A 15,436-nucleotide genomic window follows, 5' to 3' on the forward strand; every position below is an offset into this window, starting at 1 on the left:
CAGCTATAAAACTGACTCCAGTTGACTTGGGATAACCGTTAAGCAGCCAGCTCCTCCTTTCAGGACCCTTTGGCTGGCCTTTGAAGTTGGAGGAGAGAGAGAGAGAGAAAGAAGGGAAGGGAAGAGGGAGGGAGAAAGTGTGTCTGCAATTTCTGCACCTCCTCTTTTTCTCCTGCTGCTGCTGTTTCTCCTGCAAACTGCCTTACCTCACTCCTCCGACTCCACAGAGGCGCTTGTTGCACCTGGTTGTGCCTGGTGCATCTTTTCCAAAAGCTTGAGAGCGCAACATCTGGATGCCAAGGGGTCCCTTGCTCTAAGGTATGCCTTCTCTTCACCTTGCCATTCCTTTGCTTTTGCAAACTTCTTCTTATTATTTTTTGCATCCTTTTGGAAGGAGGTGAGGGTGGTAAATTTTCATTCAGAAGAAAGCAATGTTCAAATATATGTGTGTGTGTGGGGGGGAAACCCCCAACCTAGGGCTCTTTTTTTTGCATCAGCTGAAGGAGGAATTTATTTGTCTTTGGTTTGCTGCAGACAGAACAATTCTCAGAATCTGGGCACTGTGTGTAAGGCGGGAGACTGTTATATAATACCAGGGAAACAGTTAAAGTTTATTTTTCCCCCTCTCTCCCTCCCTTACATTTCTAGTCACTGCATATTTTTGTAATTCCCCATTTGCCCACAAATAAACCAAAATTAAAAGGCACAATTTGGAGGTTTTCCCCTCTTTTTGCCCTCTTGGTTAGATTTTCTTTTAAAGTGTATATAATCATCTCTCTCTCTCTCTCTCTCTTTCTCTCTCTCTCTCTCTCTCGGATTGAAAGAAGAATAATTATTTTACTGGCTTTGAACCAGAGGTGGCTTAAGGCTTTAATGAAAACCAACTGTGTCGGGTAAGTTTCAGCCACCTGTCTCTGAGACACCCAGCCAAGAGCTCTGGGACTTGTGGATGCTGAGTTTTGGGAATTGCATTTAGGGAGGGCCCCAGATATAGTTTATACAGCGAAATAAGGTGCAAGCAGTGAAAGGAATGATGCATTGGTACCCAAGGGAAGCTGTTAGACATATCTCTTCCTGATCTTCAAGGTCAAAAATGAGGAAGGTTGGGTGGTTTTGTGTGTGTGTGTTCCAAAAACATAGATTTGCTCATATGGTAAAGCCCTGGGATTGAAACCTGGACACATTCATTGAAGTGGGATGAAGCAGCGAGCTTGTCTACATGGATCAATTCCCCCTCGCTACATCTTGTTTACACGACTCAGGTCAAAACCTTGAATCAGGTGTAGTTTGTCTTCGTGATGCCCATATGCAATTCAGGGCTTCCTCTTCCAACCCATACTTAAATAACTCAATTTTTGCTGTGGTTTTTGGGCTTTCTTCACAGCCGCAACAGTGGCTGCCTTCGTTCATGGTCCCTGCAAGCTGCCTGGTGCTGCCACTTGTGGGCACGTGTCTCTCTGAATCCAGAACAAGGTGCCTAGCACTGATAGCATGGCTGGGCATCTCGCTCTGACTGGGCACTAGGTGATGGATGGAGACCACATGGGAAGGCAGCCAACCGTTCACTGTGAGGGTTGAAAACATGCAGTAAGAGGTATCAGATAAGGAGCAAATTTGGGGAAAATTCAGGGCCAGAATACTCCAAGGACACTGGAGAATTTAATTCTCTTGGTAAATCTTGGCAAGTCAAGACCAGCCCTGAGAGACACCTGTATCATAATTCTTCCCCACTAGGGTGGTTAAGGGCATTGGGCCATGGGTTTATGGAGCAGAGGTTGGCAATACACATTTCAGATGCTCCTTAAAAAAGGACCGAGGGGTAGGTGAGTACAGAGGCAACTGACTTCTGTATTGTATAGACAGCACTGGTCCATGGGTTCAAGCCCTTGTGTCCCAGGTGAAAAGGGATCTCTTAGCTTGCATGGGGTGGTTGGTCCAGCTAAATCATCTTTCCTCCAACTGCCTGGTCTTGAGTAACAGCAGCTTTCTAAGGACTTTGGTGAAGAAGGGTCTTGTCTTGACCCATTAGCTTTGGCCATTTAACTGGGCATTAGGGTTGCTAGATCTCCAGGAGATCTCCAGCCCATACTTTCTGGGCTTGGCCACTCTTCTCCAGTCTTCAGAGCAGGAGTCAAGGGATCTCAGGAAAAAAAGCATGTGAATCTTTTCCTCATCAGTGGGTTTTTAAAACATTGGATGGCATACTCTAGTGCAACTGTGGTTGATCGTACTCCAGGTATCGTGCTTTATTGGCACCACCATGAATGGCATGTTTCAAGACTGCCCCTTGTAACATCACCGGAGCTTGTCATCCTTAGGTCTCAGGTTTTGGCTTGGTGTGCCTTCTGGGTGCAGTTGCAGCAGTTTATCTTGTAACTTTGTGTGTGTGGTATATGTGCTCTTTTGCTTAATATGTAAACTGCTTTGAGTCCCAGCTTTGAAGAAAGGTTGGGGTATAAATAAAGGTAATTACAACAGCAGCAGCAATAACAATAACTGAGTAAGTCCTAGAGTCAGAATCGTATAGCGATTTGAATGATGGACTAGGACATTGGGGACCAGGGTACAAATCCCCACTTAGCCATAATACCTCATGGATACCAACATCCAGGGATGCACAAGTCCAATTATATACAATGGTATAGTACAATGGTGTCTTTTATATAAAATGGCAAAATCAAGGGGGAGGGGATATTTTTAAATCATGGATGGTGGAATCCGTGGATGCAGAATCTGTGGATACGGAGGGTTGGTTGTAGTTTCTATGCTACCTTTCCTAGAACAGCTGAAACATGCATAAAAATTTGAGATCTATTTCTGGAACTGCTCCAGGGGTCCCAGTTAACTTTAACCCAACCTTGGTTGTGCCCCTTCAAAACTCAAGACAGAGATGGCACCAGTGGTTCTGCTCCTTTTCTGCTCCTTGCAGATGCTTGCTGTAAGGTTGCTTTCTCTCCAGATCTTGTTCAGGGCTGCAAAGTATTGCTCTCTCAGTTCTCTCAGCCTGGCTGGAACGGGACACCATGCAACTCAGACATAGTCTGAAACCAGGGAGGATGGGGGGGGGGGGGGAGACTCTGTGCAGTATTAATACAATAATCCATTTCAGTTTGGAAAAGCCGTCTCTCCACTCCTGGTGGTGAGAGCCAGAGATGAGCAGAACTTCAGGAAATTCTCACTCCAGGCAGCCAAAAGAAAGTGGGATGGTGTGTATGTGTGCTGTCTGTGCTGTGTAGAGAGAGCCCAACCCACCTCTTAGAGGCTGGATTGTTTTAGGAAGAGAAATCCTTAGTTATATTCTGGGGGAAAGCAAAGGAGGATGTTGGGATCAAGAAGATCAGGATGGTGCTTCTGAACCTGCTTGGCTTGGGATTTGGTGGATGGTGGCAGCGCCACAGTTGTGGATGCAGGAAGAGAATGACGTATTGCAAGGGGAATTGTGTGGGTTGCAGTGTGTGTGTGCTAACAATCTTAAGAGGGTGTCACACGACACAATTGGGAGAGGTAAAGGTGAAGCCCTGTCTGGGGGAGAAAGACGTTAAAATGCTGGCCATGTCAAAGATTCATCTGAACTTGTTTCCCACTACATATAAAATAAGCACGACCCAGCATGGTATAGTGGTTTGAGCATTGTACTATGGCTCTGGAGACCAGGGTGTGAATCCTTGCTTGGCCATGGAAACCCACTGAGTGACCTTGGGCTAGTCACACTCTTTCAGCCTCAAAGGATACCAAGGACAATCGCCTCTGAACAAATCTTGCCAAGACGTTCCCGTGATAGGTTTGCTTTAGGGTTGCCATAAACTAGAAATAACCTGAAGGCACAAACAATGACCTGAGCTTAAATCTGTATGTATACCTGTGATATAGCTGTGTCTGGCTGTGATATAGTTATGTGGTATAGGGATCTGAGTGTTGGACTAGGATTCGGGGAGACCAGGGTTCGATTCCCTGCTCAGCTATGGAAACCCACTGGGTGATGCTGGGCAGCTTACACTCATTCAGCCTTATAGGAAGGCAATAGAAAAACCTTGCCATGGTAAACCTTGCCAAGAAAATGCTAGGATAAGGTCACCATAAGTCTGGAGGAAAGGCAGGTAAGTATTTGATTTATAGCCTTCCTTTCCCCTACAGAGTGGTTCAGCAACCAAATACAAAATAAAATAGGGGAAAAGGATATACAGGAAGCCAGTTAAAATTTGGCTTCAGAGCCAGCCATCTGAAAAGCCAAAACAAAAGGTTTGTTCGGAGTGGGGTTTGCCATTGTCTTCTTCTGCGGCTGAAAGAGTGTGATTTATCCAGGGTCATTCAATGGGTTTCTATGGCCAAGTGGTGATTTGAACTCTGTCTCCAGAGAGGTAGGCGAACTGCCAGGAACAGCTCCCTCATCCCTGAGCCTCAGGAGCATAACTATTATCAAATATATTTTAGCATGTAGCCTTCATTGCAAAAGTGTATCTCTAGAAACTCAGGGCTTCCTGAGCAGGATGCATTTACGGTGGACCTTTGGTATCTCCTGGGGTATGGATCCTGGGCCCTCCTGTGGATACCAAAAGCCATGGATGTTCAAGCGTTGTATACAATGGCATAGTAACATGGTGTCCCTTAAATGAAATGGCAAAATTAAGATTTGTTTTTTGGAATTTTGGGGGGAATGTTTTCAAGCCATGGATGATTGAATGCATGGATGCAGAATCTATGGATACGGAGGGTCAACTGAATGACCCTGAAACCCATTGAATCATACTCTTTCAGCTGCAGAAGAAGGCAATGGCAAACCCCACTCTGAACAAATCTTGTTAAGAAACTCCCATCATAAGTTCACCTTACAGTTATTTGGCTGTTTTGAACAGCTAGGGATGCTAAACAGCCACCATGTTAGAAGCTGAGCGTGGGTCAGTGGCAGCTGGAGGCTTCCATGATGATGGGGTTGTCAATCGGCTCTGAATTTTAACCCAGATGTTGAAGGACCCATCCAAGGTGCTAAGCTCTGTCCTGTCAAATATGTTCAGCACCTCGGATAGCACCACCAAAGCTGAGGCTGAATCCCAGCATGGGTTCATTCCCCCCATCCAACATGGCAACCACAACTAAAGTGAGTTGTTAATCCACTAACCACTTTCTAAGGTGGCAAGTTTATTTTCTAAGAATCTCTAGCTCCTCCAGCACAACTCTAAGGTAGACATTCACCAGATGTTCGCCATAGAATGGTGCTGGAGCTCTTACAAATGCCTAGAGAGGTGTTTTCTCTAGGAATCTCTAGGTCTTCTAGTGTGACTCTATGGTCAACTTCCAGCAGGGTTGTGTTGGAGGACCTAGAGAGAATATATTAATCAAATCCAGGAATAATCAAATCTGCAAAAGGCAAATCTGCAGAAAGCTGCAGACATGGAGGGCCGACGGTATTCATTCAGAGTATTTATACCTTGCCCTTCACCCACAAAGAGCCTCTTACAAGTGGATAGTTGGACAGCTCCCTGTCCTCAGGTTTACAGTTTAAATAAGACATGGAACACAAGGGAAAGGGGCTGGTGGGTGGGAATTAAGTTCAGCAGTTTCTGCTGTACTCCTCCTCATCAGATGCTGGGGCCTAAGCAACATGGAACTGTCCCTGTGTATTCTTTTTATATGACCCTAGAGTTGCAAGAGACCCCAAAGGCTATCCAGTCCAATCCCCTCCTATGCAAGAATACACCATCAAAGTATTCCATCCAGCTTCGGTTTAAAAACCTCTAAAGAAGGAGACTCCACCACTCTCCAAGGGAGTCTCTTCCACTGTCGAACAACTCTTATCATGACGAAATTCTTCCTAATGTTTAGGTGGGATCTCGTTTCCTGTAGCTTGAATCCTAGACCTTTAGAGAGGTCTCTGCAGGTGAATTATAGGTCAACTGCAGGGGATACTTCCATGGTAGTTCTGGAAAATTCACATTTTGCCTCTTGTTTTGTTAGGATGAAGACTGCCAAGTGGAGCTGGGAGCATATCCTTTGGAACAACTGTGCTTGCCTGAAAGGAACCCTTGCCCTGGCTGTGGTTGTAGGAAACATTGCCTTGGCAATAGCCCAGGTAAAGCTTTCATTTAAAGGGGCGGTTAGAGAAGTGGAACTGGACAGCAGTTTGACACTGCTTTAACTGTCATGGTGTCATCCTATGGGATCTTGGAATTTATAATTTGTTGTGGCCCCAGAGCTTTCTGACGGGAAAGGCTCAATATCGCACAACATTACAAACCCCAGAATTCCATTGCATTGAGCCATGGTAGATAAAACAGTGTCAAACTGCATTCATTCTGCAGTGTAGATGCAGCCTCAAGATGAGACCCATTTCTGAAAGCCAAAATCATGATCTTTTGCTACTAGGTGGCAAAGGCTAGTAGTTTTGACAAATGTCCCATATACCCATATTATCGGTTGACGAGTGCAGAGCAGGAACAACAGATGAACTCAGAACCAAAATTGAAACCAAACCTCTTTGTTTTCTCAGTCTGGAACAGAATCTGAATTGGCATATGGCCTTTAAAAATTTCTGGCTACTGGTGCAGAATTAAAGTTCAGCTTGAAACAATAAAAAGAGGTGTTACTCTCATGAATCCCAAACAGAATGAATCATGAGCTTGTAAAACTGGGAGAATATTTATGCGTTTGGGGTTGGTCTTGCTTTTTGTACAGTCATCTCTACAAGTCACAGAGAGAGGGAAGCCATGGACTGGCAGGCCCCACACTTTGATCCACAAAACTGGATCCACTTTGGTGTGTTGCACCTGCTTCATCCAAATAAGTATCCAATTGGGAGAGATGGACAGTCTCTTCCTTTTCTCTGTCTTCTCCATTCTTGTGTCTGCAGAAGGGGGTAAAGAAGAAGACTAGAAAATATCAGTTTTAAAAAGAACCCAACCTGCTGGCAGAAACAAAAAGTCTGGGAAAGGAAGGGGAGGAACCTGAACTGTCCCAGAATTATGTTGTCTGGATCTGAGAATAGAATAGTTGAGTAAAAACAATGATCTCCTTGTATGTTTGGCCAGTATGGATGAGCTCTCAGTTGTACATCTTCTTGCACAACATTGCCGCTCAACACAAGAGTGGCAGGGCGTGCACCACTCCATAGTTGGAGATTCACAGGATGCAACCCTGAGGCAAGATTTTGACCCTATTTATCCAGTTCATGTTGCTTTCCTCCCTTCTGGCAAACAGGACCATGTGCCAGCTTCGAACAGTCTTGAAGAAGCCGGAGCTGACATTACGGCGTATTGGTGGGGCGAGTGGACAAAATGGACGGCTTGTACTCGGACTTGTGGGGGAGGAGTAAAGTCCCAAGAAAGGCACTGTCTCCGGCAGAGGTAATCACCCCTTTGCCCCCTTGAAGAACTGGCAGTGGCATGCTCTTTGGCTGAGATCCCAGCAGGCCTAGGAGACTTGAGTGAAATGTTACAAATATCCATAGGAATCCAAGTATGAGCATATGAATTTTGCGTACCGTGAGCCTAGGAGAGTCCATTCCTTAAGCGCTAATGCATTTTCTGGTTGTGATGGCACTTTGTGAATGGAGTGTTTCCTCCAGTCTCGTGAACCTGGAAGTGTGTTATCCTAAACTTACAATAGCATGAATATCAGGCAAGCAAAAACCACCTCCATACACCGGTGGCTGGTGGTTCCCATGTCAGTGGAATGAGCAATCCATTCCACTCTTTGGTTAGCTGTAATCTGAGAAGTTTGTTTTGATGCATGTGATACACAGCATAAAAACAATGTTGTAGTGAACACTTTTCTGAGACATGCATCTATGTCTGCAGGGCATGATAATGATGTGTGGTTGGATTGCCCCTTAAAAGAATGAATTAATTATACCAAAAAAGTCTTTTTCATTCGCACATTTTCAAATACTGTTGCAAAATTGTGCAACAGTTCCAGACATCGATTGCTTTCCCTGAATTATAGCACTAATGGAAATCTGGCAGTTCTAAATACCTCTCCAAATTACAATTCACCGGATTACATAGCATGGAGCCATGGGAGTTAAAGTAGTATCACGCGTCTACAAAGATATAGTGTAGATGCACCCTTAGTATGCTACTGCTCTCACTGAACACTCATCTTCTTCTCTCTGTCTTTAGAAGGAAGTCAGTGATGGGGTTTCTCAACAAAACATGCACTGGAACTTCCAAAAGATACCAGCTGTGCAAAGTACAAGTAAGACAACATTTCTGTGTTTTATTCTGTGCAAAAAACAACCCTGTGTGACTTTTGTGCAGTAGAAGTCCTGAATTGTGAATAGCCATGGAAAATGGGGTTGCATTTTAGAAAATTTCCTTGCTGTAGGAATATAATTGCCAAATTCCTTGTTGCTTCCACCAAGAAGAAACTTTGTAAGAATTGCATCCCTGCCATAGATATACTCTGAAAACTGAAAACGATAGGTAGAATGGCTGATCGTTTTCTTAGTATGTTCATTATTCCCGCACAATTGTGTGAGTATTGGGTGAGCGAGGTTAATGTTGAAAGGAGAAATGGGGCACCAGACGGTGGTGGGACTTTGCCCCCTCTTTTCCTTAGAAGCGGCTCTTCTCTTCCTTTTCCAGCAGTGCCCTCCAAACGGCCGGAGCTTCCGAGAGGAGCAGTGCTCTTCCTTCAACTCACATGTGTATAACGGGAGGACGTATCAATGGAAACCTTTATATCCCGGTAAACAACAAGACCTTTCTTTGTCTGGTTTTTGACAACATCAAGACATTTTGAAAAGTGGGGGGGGGGGGGGAAGGAAGGGAGAGAAACTTTGAAATGAATAAAGCGTTCTTTTCCGCTAGGAAGAAGGTTTGATCTGATTAGCAAAGATGCCACCCACCACTTCCGCTCCTTTGCAGGAGTGTTTTGCAGCTGCAACAGCTGCTTCTGAAGAAGAAAGCCATTGTTATGGACCTGGAGTATGCTGAAGAGCCACCAGTTTCAACTTACAAGTCGAAAATACTGTATATACTCATGTATAAGTCTAGAAATATTAATCCAAAAATTGACCCAAAAAATCTAAGTTGACTTATCCACGGATCAATGTAAATACTGCACTGTACTCAAAAATAGAAACCAATCCCTGGTGAAATGAAAGAGTATAATCTGACCTGGAAAGACTGACCCGCCTCTACTCTTTCATCCCTTCATCCTTCAATGTGAACACAAATAGTTATGCCTCCTGCAATTTTGTAGGTTCTTTGGCATCGTTTTACTTTGCTTCATCCTTTAGACCCTAAGTCTGACTCTCAGCTTATCCATAGGTCATATCAAAATTCATAATTTTGGTCCCCAAACCTGCCTTTGACTTATACATGAGGTTGACTTATAGTCACATATATATGGTAACAATTTCAGTAGGGTAGATGTGTTCCCCTTCCAACAGAGATTTACTAAGCAAATACTCCAGTTTTAGAAACATGGTTGTTCACAAAGGGGCAGGCTTAAAGAAGCTGGGTCACCTCAAAGGAGGTTGACCTTCTCCAGCATTCTGTTGGTCATCTGTGGAAATGGCCTGCCTGGCCATTTTGTGCCTGGTGTCCTGATAGTCAGATGTGAAATGATTGCCTCAGCTGTTGAAACCTCTGGAGGACTGTGGTGAACCTCTGGAGAACTGTGGTGAACCTCTGGAAGACTGTGATGAACCTCAACAGAATATCTAACCACTCTGTGCCTAGCTACAAAGACATAGCCACATGCTTCTGTGACTCCTCTCACTCTCCGCCAGACATGAAATTGCCATTGTTGGTGGTATCTTCAGCAGATCTTCATTAAGACCAGAATGGTGGTAAATGATTCAGTGTAGCAGTTGTGCACATAGAACTATTGCATTGTACTGAGCCATGCAGGATTGTGGCCATAGATCTCTAGCTCATGCTCTCCCACAATGGATAGGGCTTGATCTATACTGCATCAGTAAACTCAGGCCTGGGGAGATTGAAGCAAACCTTTATTTTTACCATCACCTTATTTTTATCATCACATCCAATGTGCTAAAAGCAGTACAAATAGAGTGTTGAGGCCCGGCAGAGGCTGTGGCCAATGCAATATCCTTGTTATCTAGCTCCTGGCCCTGGATGCCTAGCTCCTACAACCTTTAATAGCCAGTTTCCTCCAATAAGGCATCCTCAGCTAGGATGATGGGACCTGTGTAGTGGGGAAAATAGATGATTGTAAAAGCAAAGCTTTCTTTGTAAAATAATGAATGTTTTCTTAGTGATGCCAAAGAGGCAACCTTTTGTCAATGGTTGGTGGGTACTTGGTAACCATTGGAGTTTGGATCCAGGACCCTCTGTGGTCAAGTTCCATTATATGCAGTGGCATAATAAAATGGTGTCCCTTATATAAAATGGAAAAATTAAGGTTTTCTTTTTGGAATTAAAAAATATATATTTCAAGCCATGGATTACTGAATCCATAGATGCAAAATCCATGATTGCGGAGGGCTGACTGTACAATGTTGTGTGTTCATCTCTTCCTCTCTCTTCAGATGACTACGTCCACATCTCCAGCAAGCCTTGCGATCTCCACTGCACCACCGTCGATGGGCAAAGGCAGTTAATGGTCCTGGCCCGGGATGGGACCTCTTGTAAATATTCGGATTTCCGAGGGGTTTGCGTGTCTGGAAAATGTGAGGTTGTTAAACATTATAGCAACCATATTGTCCGTAGAATTCTTGACATTGCATTGGCCACAGCCTCTGCCTGGCCCTCAACACTCTATTTGCACTGTTTCTAGCCCATTGGATGTGACGGGATACTGTTCTCGACCCATACGTTGGACAAGTGTGGCGTTTGCCAAGGGAACGGGAGCAGCTGTACCCACGTGACTGGGAGTTACAGAAAAGGAAATTTACACCTTGGTAAGACTGGAAGGGTATCTTTGTGGTGTTGTTGATGCCCAAGAAGACACAGGCAAGGCCCGTTGCTGGTGACTCCTCATCAGGTTATAGCAAAGTGTGGCTACACCCCTAGAAAACTATAGCTTTTTGTGATGGGTTGCAAAGTTTGCCTTTCATTCATTAATATAGTTTTCCGCAGGCTACTCTCTGGTGACTCACATTCCTGCTGGTGCAAGAGATATCCAGATTGTGGAACGGAAGAAGTCGGCTGATGTTCTGGGTGTGTATGATGCCTAGCACTGCAACCAAATAGAATATGGTCAATTTTGATTTTAATATTTATCTCTTGTAAATAATAATAATAATAATAATAATAATAATAATAACTTGGTAAATGGCTCCTTTTACCATAATTGATTTGTTAAATGCAGCCGTATTTTGGTATGGGTCTACACCGGCCAGAATACTCTGGGCTGTTTGTGGGGTATTCTATTTCCAACGTCAACCCGAATTCTCCCTGTTAGCTCTGCACTCGTGAGTGATGCCTGCTGTGGTGCCCAGCATTGCATGAGTTGCACCCTCTGAGGTTGGCCTTGTTGCAACATCAAAGGGAGTGACTCTCACTATGGGTTGTGCCACGGGCAACACATGGGACATGTGTGTATGCAACCTCTTGGCATCACTCTGCAGTGCTCTGGATTTTCCTGGAAAATACAGAGTAAAAGGTAAATCTTTTTAATCTAGTTTAAAGGCGGGATGAGCCAGATGCAGTGCAGAACTAACCTCACCTTGCAAGGACAGTCCATACCTGAATTGGGGCTTCGGCCCTGTGTTGTGTGGGCACATGGGAGTCGGGGGAAACCTTTGGTCTGTGTAGACATGCCCTTAGTCTCTCTGGATTCATGTTCCCATGAATCTGTGTCTTCTTGTATCCATCTGCCCCCTTAAAACAGCTCCTTCTTCTCCTGTTCCAAGGCCCTCTCTTATGTTTTTCTCACCCATTTCAGGTTTCCCCTTCCCTCACCGAAGCTGCACCACTGAACAGCTTTTTTCTTCTAAAACAGATAAGCTGGAATGTTCACCAAACATTCTGTGATGTCCTTTGCTTCACCAATGGCAATATGGGATAGGGCTCATCCAATGTTTAGCAATGCACAACTGTTATTGTTGAGTACTTCTCAGAACACAACCTGAGAGAACCTTCCCCGTCCCTTTTGCAGCGGTCGCTGATGAAGCTGGCTATTACTTCTTCAATGGCAACTTCCGAGTAGATAGTCCAAAAAATTTCAACATTGCTGGGACCATCTTCAAATACAGAAGGCCAATGGACATTTATGAGACTGGAATAGAATACATTGTGGCTCAAGGACCAACCAACCAGGGCTTAAATATCATGGTAAGCATGGATATTATCAGGCTAGAGATTGGTGGTGAATGGTGAAGCATTGCCCTGTGGTTGGGAATGATTTTTATGCACCTTGATGCAGCTTTTCTAAAATGCCTCATTAACCTCCTGCACATCTCTGTCCAGTTATAACAAACTCTTTCTCTCCCATCCCATCCCACCTCATACCATCCTATATGTAAAGACAAATAAATCTATCTAAATCTATTTGACATGTGGGAGCCAGCATGGTATAGTGGCTTGAGCACTGGAAACCAGGGTTCCAATGCCTTCTCGGCCATGGAAACCCATTGAAGGAAAACAGTACATCTTTTTGCTTCATCACTTGGCCCATAGTAGGGATGGAAATAATATCAAATAGTATTTGAACACATTTTTCAAGTGTTGAGAAACCCTGACAAGAAGACTCATGAACAGATGAAAATCTTTGCAATTTGGGAGTTATTCTGCAGAAAATTCACATGTGGTTGAGTTGCATAGGAAAAGGGCATTTCCCCTACAGAAAAGAGCATTTTCTGCCTAGGAGTTAATATTTCTGCATGGAGAAATAGCAAAACGACTCCAACATGAATCTCGCGTGGAACAAGTCCTGAATTGCAAATGACTTTGGCAAGCTGCATGGTTTTCAAGAGATTTCTTGCAGCGGGATGAAAATTGCTGAAATTACTTATTGCTGCCTTTGAGAAGAAATTTAGTGAAGGGTTTTATCCCTAGCCCCTAGCTATTGAGGGGCTTGGATCAATTGTACTAGCTGAAACATTGATAACCTGTCCCTCCCTAATCTTGCCTCTGCCTCTTGTCAACATTTCATAGATGAGTGAATTTAGCAGGTCTGGGGGCTTTTTGCCTATGTCACTGTACTGATGGCTGTGTATGCTATATTAATACATATTGATCAATAATTATTATTAATATTTGCTCCTGTTTGCAATTTCCTTGCCCATTTCAGGTTTGGAACCAAAATGGAAAGAACCCATCAATCACGTACGAATACACCCTCCTGAGGAGGCCGCATTCGAAAAACATGCAGCCTGTTTACTATACCTTCTCTGAATCGGACAGTGAAGAAAGTCAAGAAGTTGATGGAGAGGAGCCGCTGGGGTTTGTGCAGCACAACACAAGTTTCTTTGGGGCTCTCTCCAAAGAAAAAATCCATCTGGAGAATCACATGTTCGGCCGGCAAGACACAGCTGAAGACCTGGACTTGAGCAAAATTCAGGAGACCAATGAAGTCTATGAAAGGGTGGAAACCAAGGACTGTGATCCAGCTCTGAAGGCAAAGCAGACTAAAGGTGAGGGAGATGTGTTGCCTAAAGCTGGTTTCTGTGCCTTTGTTGGTCACATGGTGGGTAGGAAAAGTGAGAAACCATATTATAAGTGGACAGACTCTGTCAAGGAAGCCACAGCCCTGAACCAACAAGACCTTATCATAGCTGTTGATACTCCGGTCTGGTGATAGGTTTCAGCATTGGACCATGTTATTTCCATATTGTTGTGTGCCTTCAAGTCATTTCTGACTTATGGTGACCCTAAGGCAACCCTATCATGGGGTTTTCCTGGCAAGATTTGTTCAGAGGAGGCTTATTATTGCTTTCCCTTGAGGCTGAGAGAGTATGACATGCCCAAGCTCACCCAGTGGTTTTCATGGCCAAGATGCGAATTGAACTGCATTATTTCTGCATTGCAGATATGGCCCCAACAGAGTTTAGATCTGATACAAAATCAAAACACAGACAAAACATAACAATAAAGTTCAAAGCATTTAATTTTTGAGGCATTAAAAATAATTGGAAATTTTGCATTCAAAATTTTGCAATTTTTTGAACCTATAAGCACATTTTTGCTCTAGTTCTATGATGATTATCTTTAATTTCTTTCTTTCTTTCTTTCTTTCTTTCTTTCTTTCTTTCTTTCTTTCTTTCTTTCTTTCTTTCTCACTCTTGCCTCATTCCAGATTCAAATGCAACCAAATCCAATTACATGGTCGAAGGAAACAGGAGGGAACTGGACTCCCACCTTGCTTCCAAAGAATTTCTTTCAGAGAACTCCATTCGCCACAAACATTTGGACAAGACGTCCGACTCGAAAGAATCCAACCAGAACAAGACCACAAACAGTATCTTTGCTCCAAAGAAACTAACCAATTCAGTTGGGTCCTACGCCGACAGTCTTTATGTCGATTATGATGACAGCGACGACGGCATGGCGTACATCGTTAACAGCACGTTCTTGGAGTTGAGCAGCGACAAAACCATCAACACATCTTCAGAGACCCAGTTTTCAAATGCTACCATCTCTGCTACAATTCCTCAAGGGAACCGAACCCACAAAACCAGGTAAGAGCCTTTGGGTGGAGGGGCATTTCCAACTGGAATCTGGCTTTGACATTGCTGGGTGGATGATGGGTGGTTACCCTCTAACCCAGCTATATGGCAAGGGTTGTTAGTGGCAGGGTCTGGAAGGTAAGTTGTATGTTCTGCCAGTTAATGAAAGATATACATTGCATGGGGAACCTCCTGATGTGGCAAAACATGGGGGCCTTCAAACCAGAGATAGTCATCAGTCAGTTTACAGTTTGCCTCCAGGGTCAGCTGGTGGATCCACTACTACAGAGATAGTGAATATACTTTGAATTTTACTGCAGTTTCCCCCATAGTTGTATCAGGTTGAACATGAGATCTGTCAGCACTGGTCTCTAGTTTGGTTCTAGCACAGTTACTATTCAATTCAGAGCAACTTCAGGAGGACTGGTGGTACAATCCACAATACTACTACTACTACTGCTACTACTACTACTACTGTTTATTTCTTAGCCACTTCTCCTCATGGATTAAGGCAAGGAAGAACAACAAACAAACAATGCACAATGGATTCACTACCTCTGCATTGACGGATCTATCAGCTGCCTCTGGTTACATCCCAATCTGAATTAAGAACTGAGTGTCTGGGTTTCTTTTCTTTACTGGAAAGAAAGTTCCCTTGTAATCATTGGAAGCTAGCTCCAAAGTCGAGGATAGCAGCCATGTGAGGGTTGCTTTTATGGGAATGCCCCTGGTTTAAGGACTTTTAAAATGACTTTTGAAGGGACGCTGTTGAGCTTTTTTTTCATTTTGTCCAGATATTTGCTCTTTTCTAATAAAGGCACTTCGTTAAGCTGGAACTTGATCACAGAACCTTTTATTATTCATTTC

General features: G+C 43.9%; 1 protein-coding gene across 2 annotated transcripts in view; it reads left to right on the forward strand.

The window, feature by feature from the left end:
* Nucleotides 1-231: 231 nt before the first annotated feature.
* The window catches only part of LOC149308096 (ADAMTS-like protein 2), a 29,744-nt gene continuing 14,539 nt past the window's right edge, over nucleotides 232-15,436 (forward strand). Inside the window, exons 1-12 of one of the 2 annotated variants that reach the window (XM_089535069.1) lie at nucleotides 232-318; nucleotides 825-893; nucleotides 5,953-6,067; nucleotides 7,192-7,337; nucleotides 8,112-8,187; nucleotides 8,577-8,679; nucleotides 10,490-10,635; nucleotides 10,738-10,861; nucleotides 11,040-11,120; nucleotides 12,061-12,236; nucleotides 13,195-13,537; nucleotides 14,200-14,581. In XM_089535069.1, the coding sequence (XP_089391195.1) occupies nucleotides 874-893; nucleotides 5,953-6,067; nucleotides 7,192-7,337; nucleotides 8,112-8,187; nucleotides 8,577-8,679; nucleotides 10,490-10,635; nucleotides 10,738-10,861; nucleotides 11,040-11,120; nucleotides 12,061-12,236; nucleotides 13,195-13,537; nucleotides 14,200-14,581 (1,712 nt within the window). In that variant the 5' untranslated portion in view covers nucleotides 232-318; nucleotides 825-873. Of the gene's footprint in view, nucleotides 319-824; nucleotides 894-5,952; nucleotides 6,068-7,191; nucleotides 7,338-8,111; nucleotides 8,188-8,576; nucleotides 8,680-10,489; nucleotides 10,636-10,737; nucleotides 10,862-11,039; nucleotides 11,121-12,060; nucleotides 12,237-13,194; nucleotides 13,538-14,199; nucleotides 14,582-15,436 lie in introns of those variants that run through there. The other variant, XM_089535068.1, reaches the window with a different exon arrangement.

Source organism: Sceloporus occidentalis, unplaced genomic scaffold (assembly GCF_023333645.1).
Source record: "Sceloporus occidentalis isolate IW3139 unplaced genomic scaffold, rSceOcc1.0.p SCAF_8, whole genome shotgun sequence".
Classification (NCBI taxonomy): domain Eukaryota; kingdom Metazoa; phylum Chordata; class Lepidosauria; order Squamata; family Phrynosomatidae; genus Sceloporus; species Sceloporus occidentalis.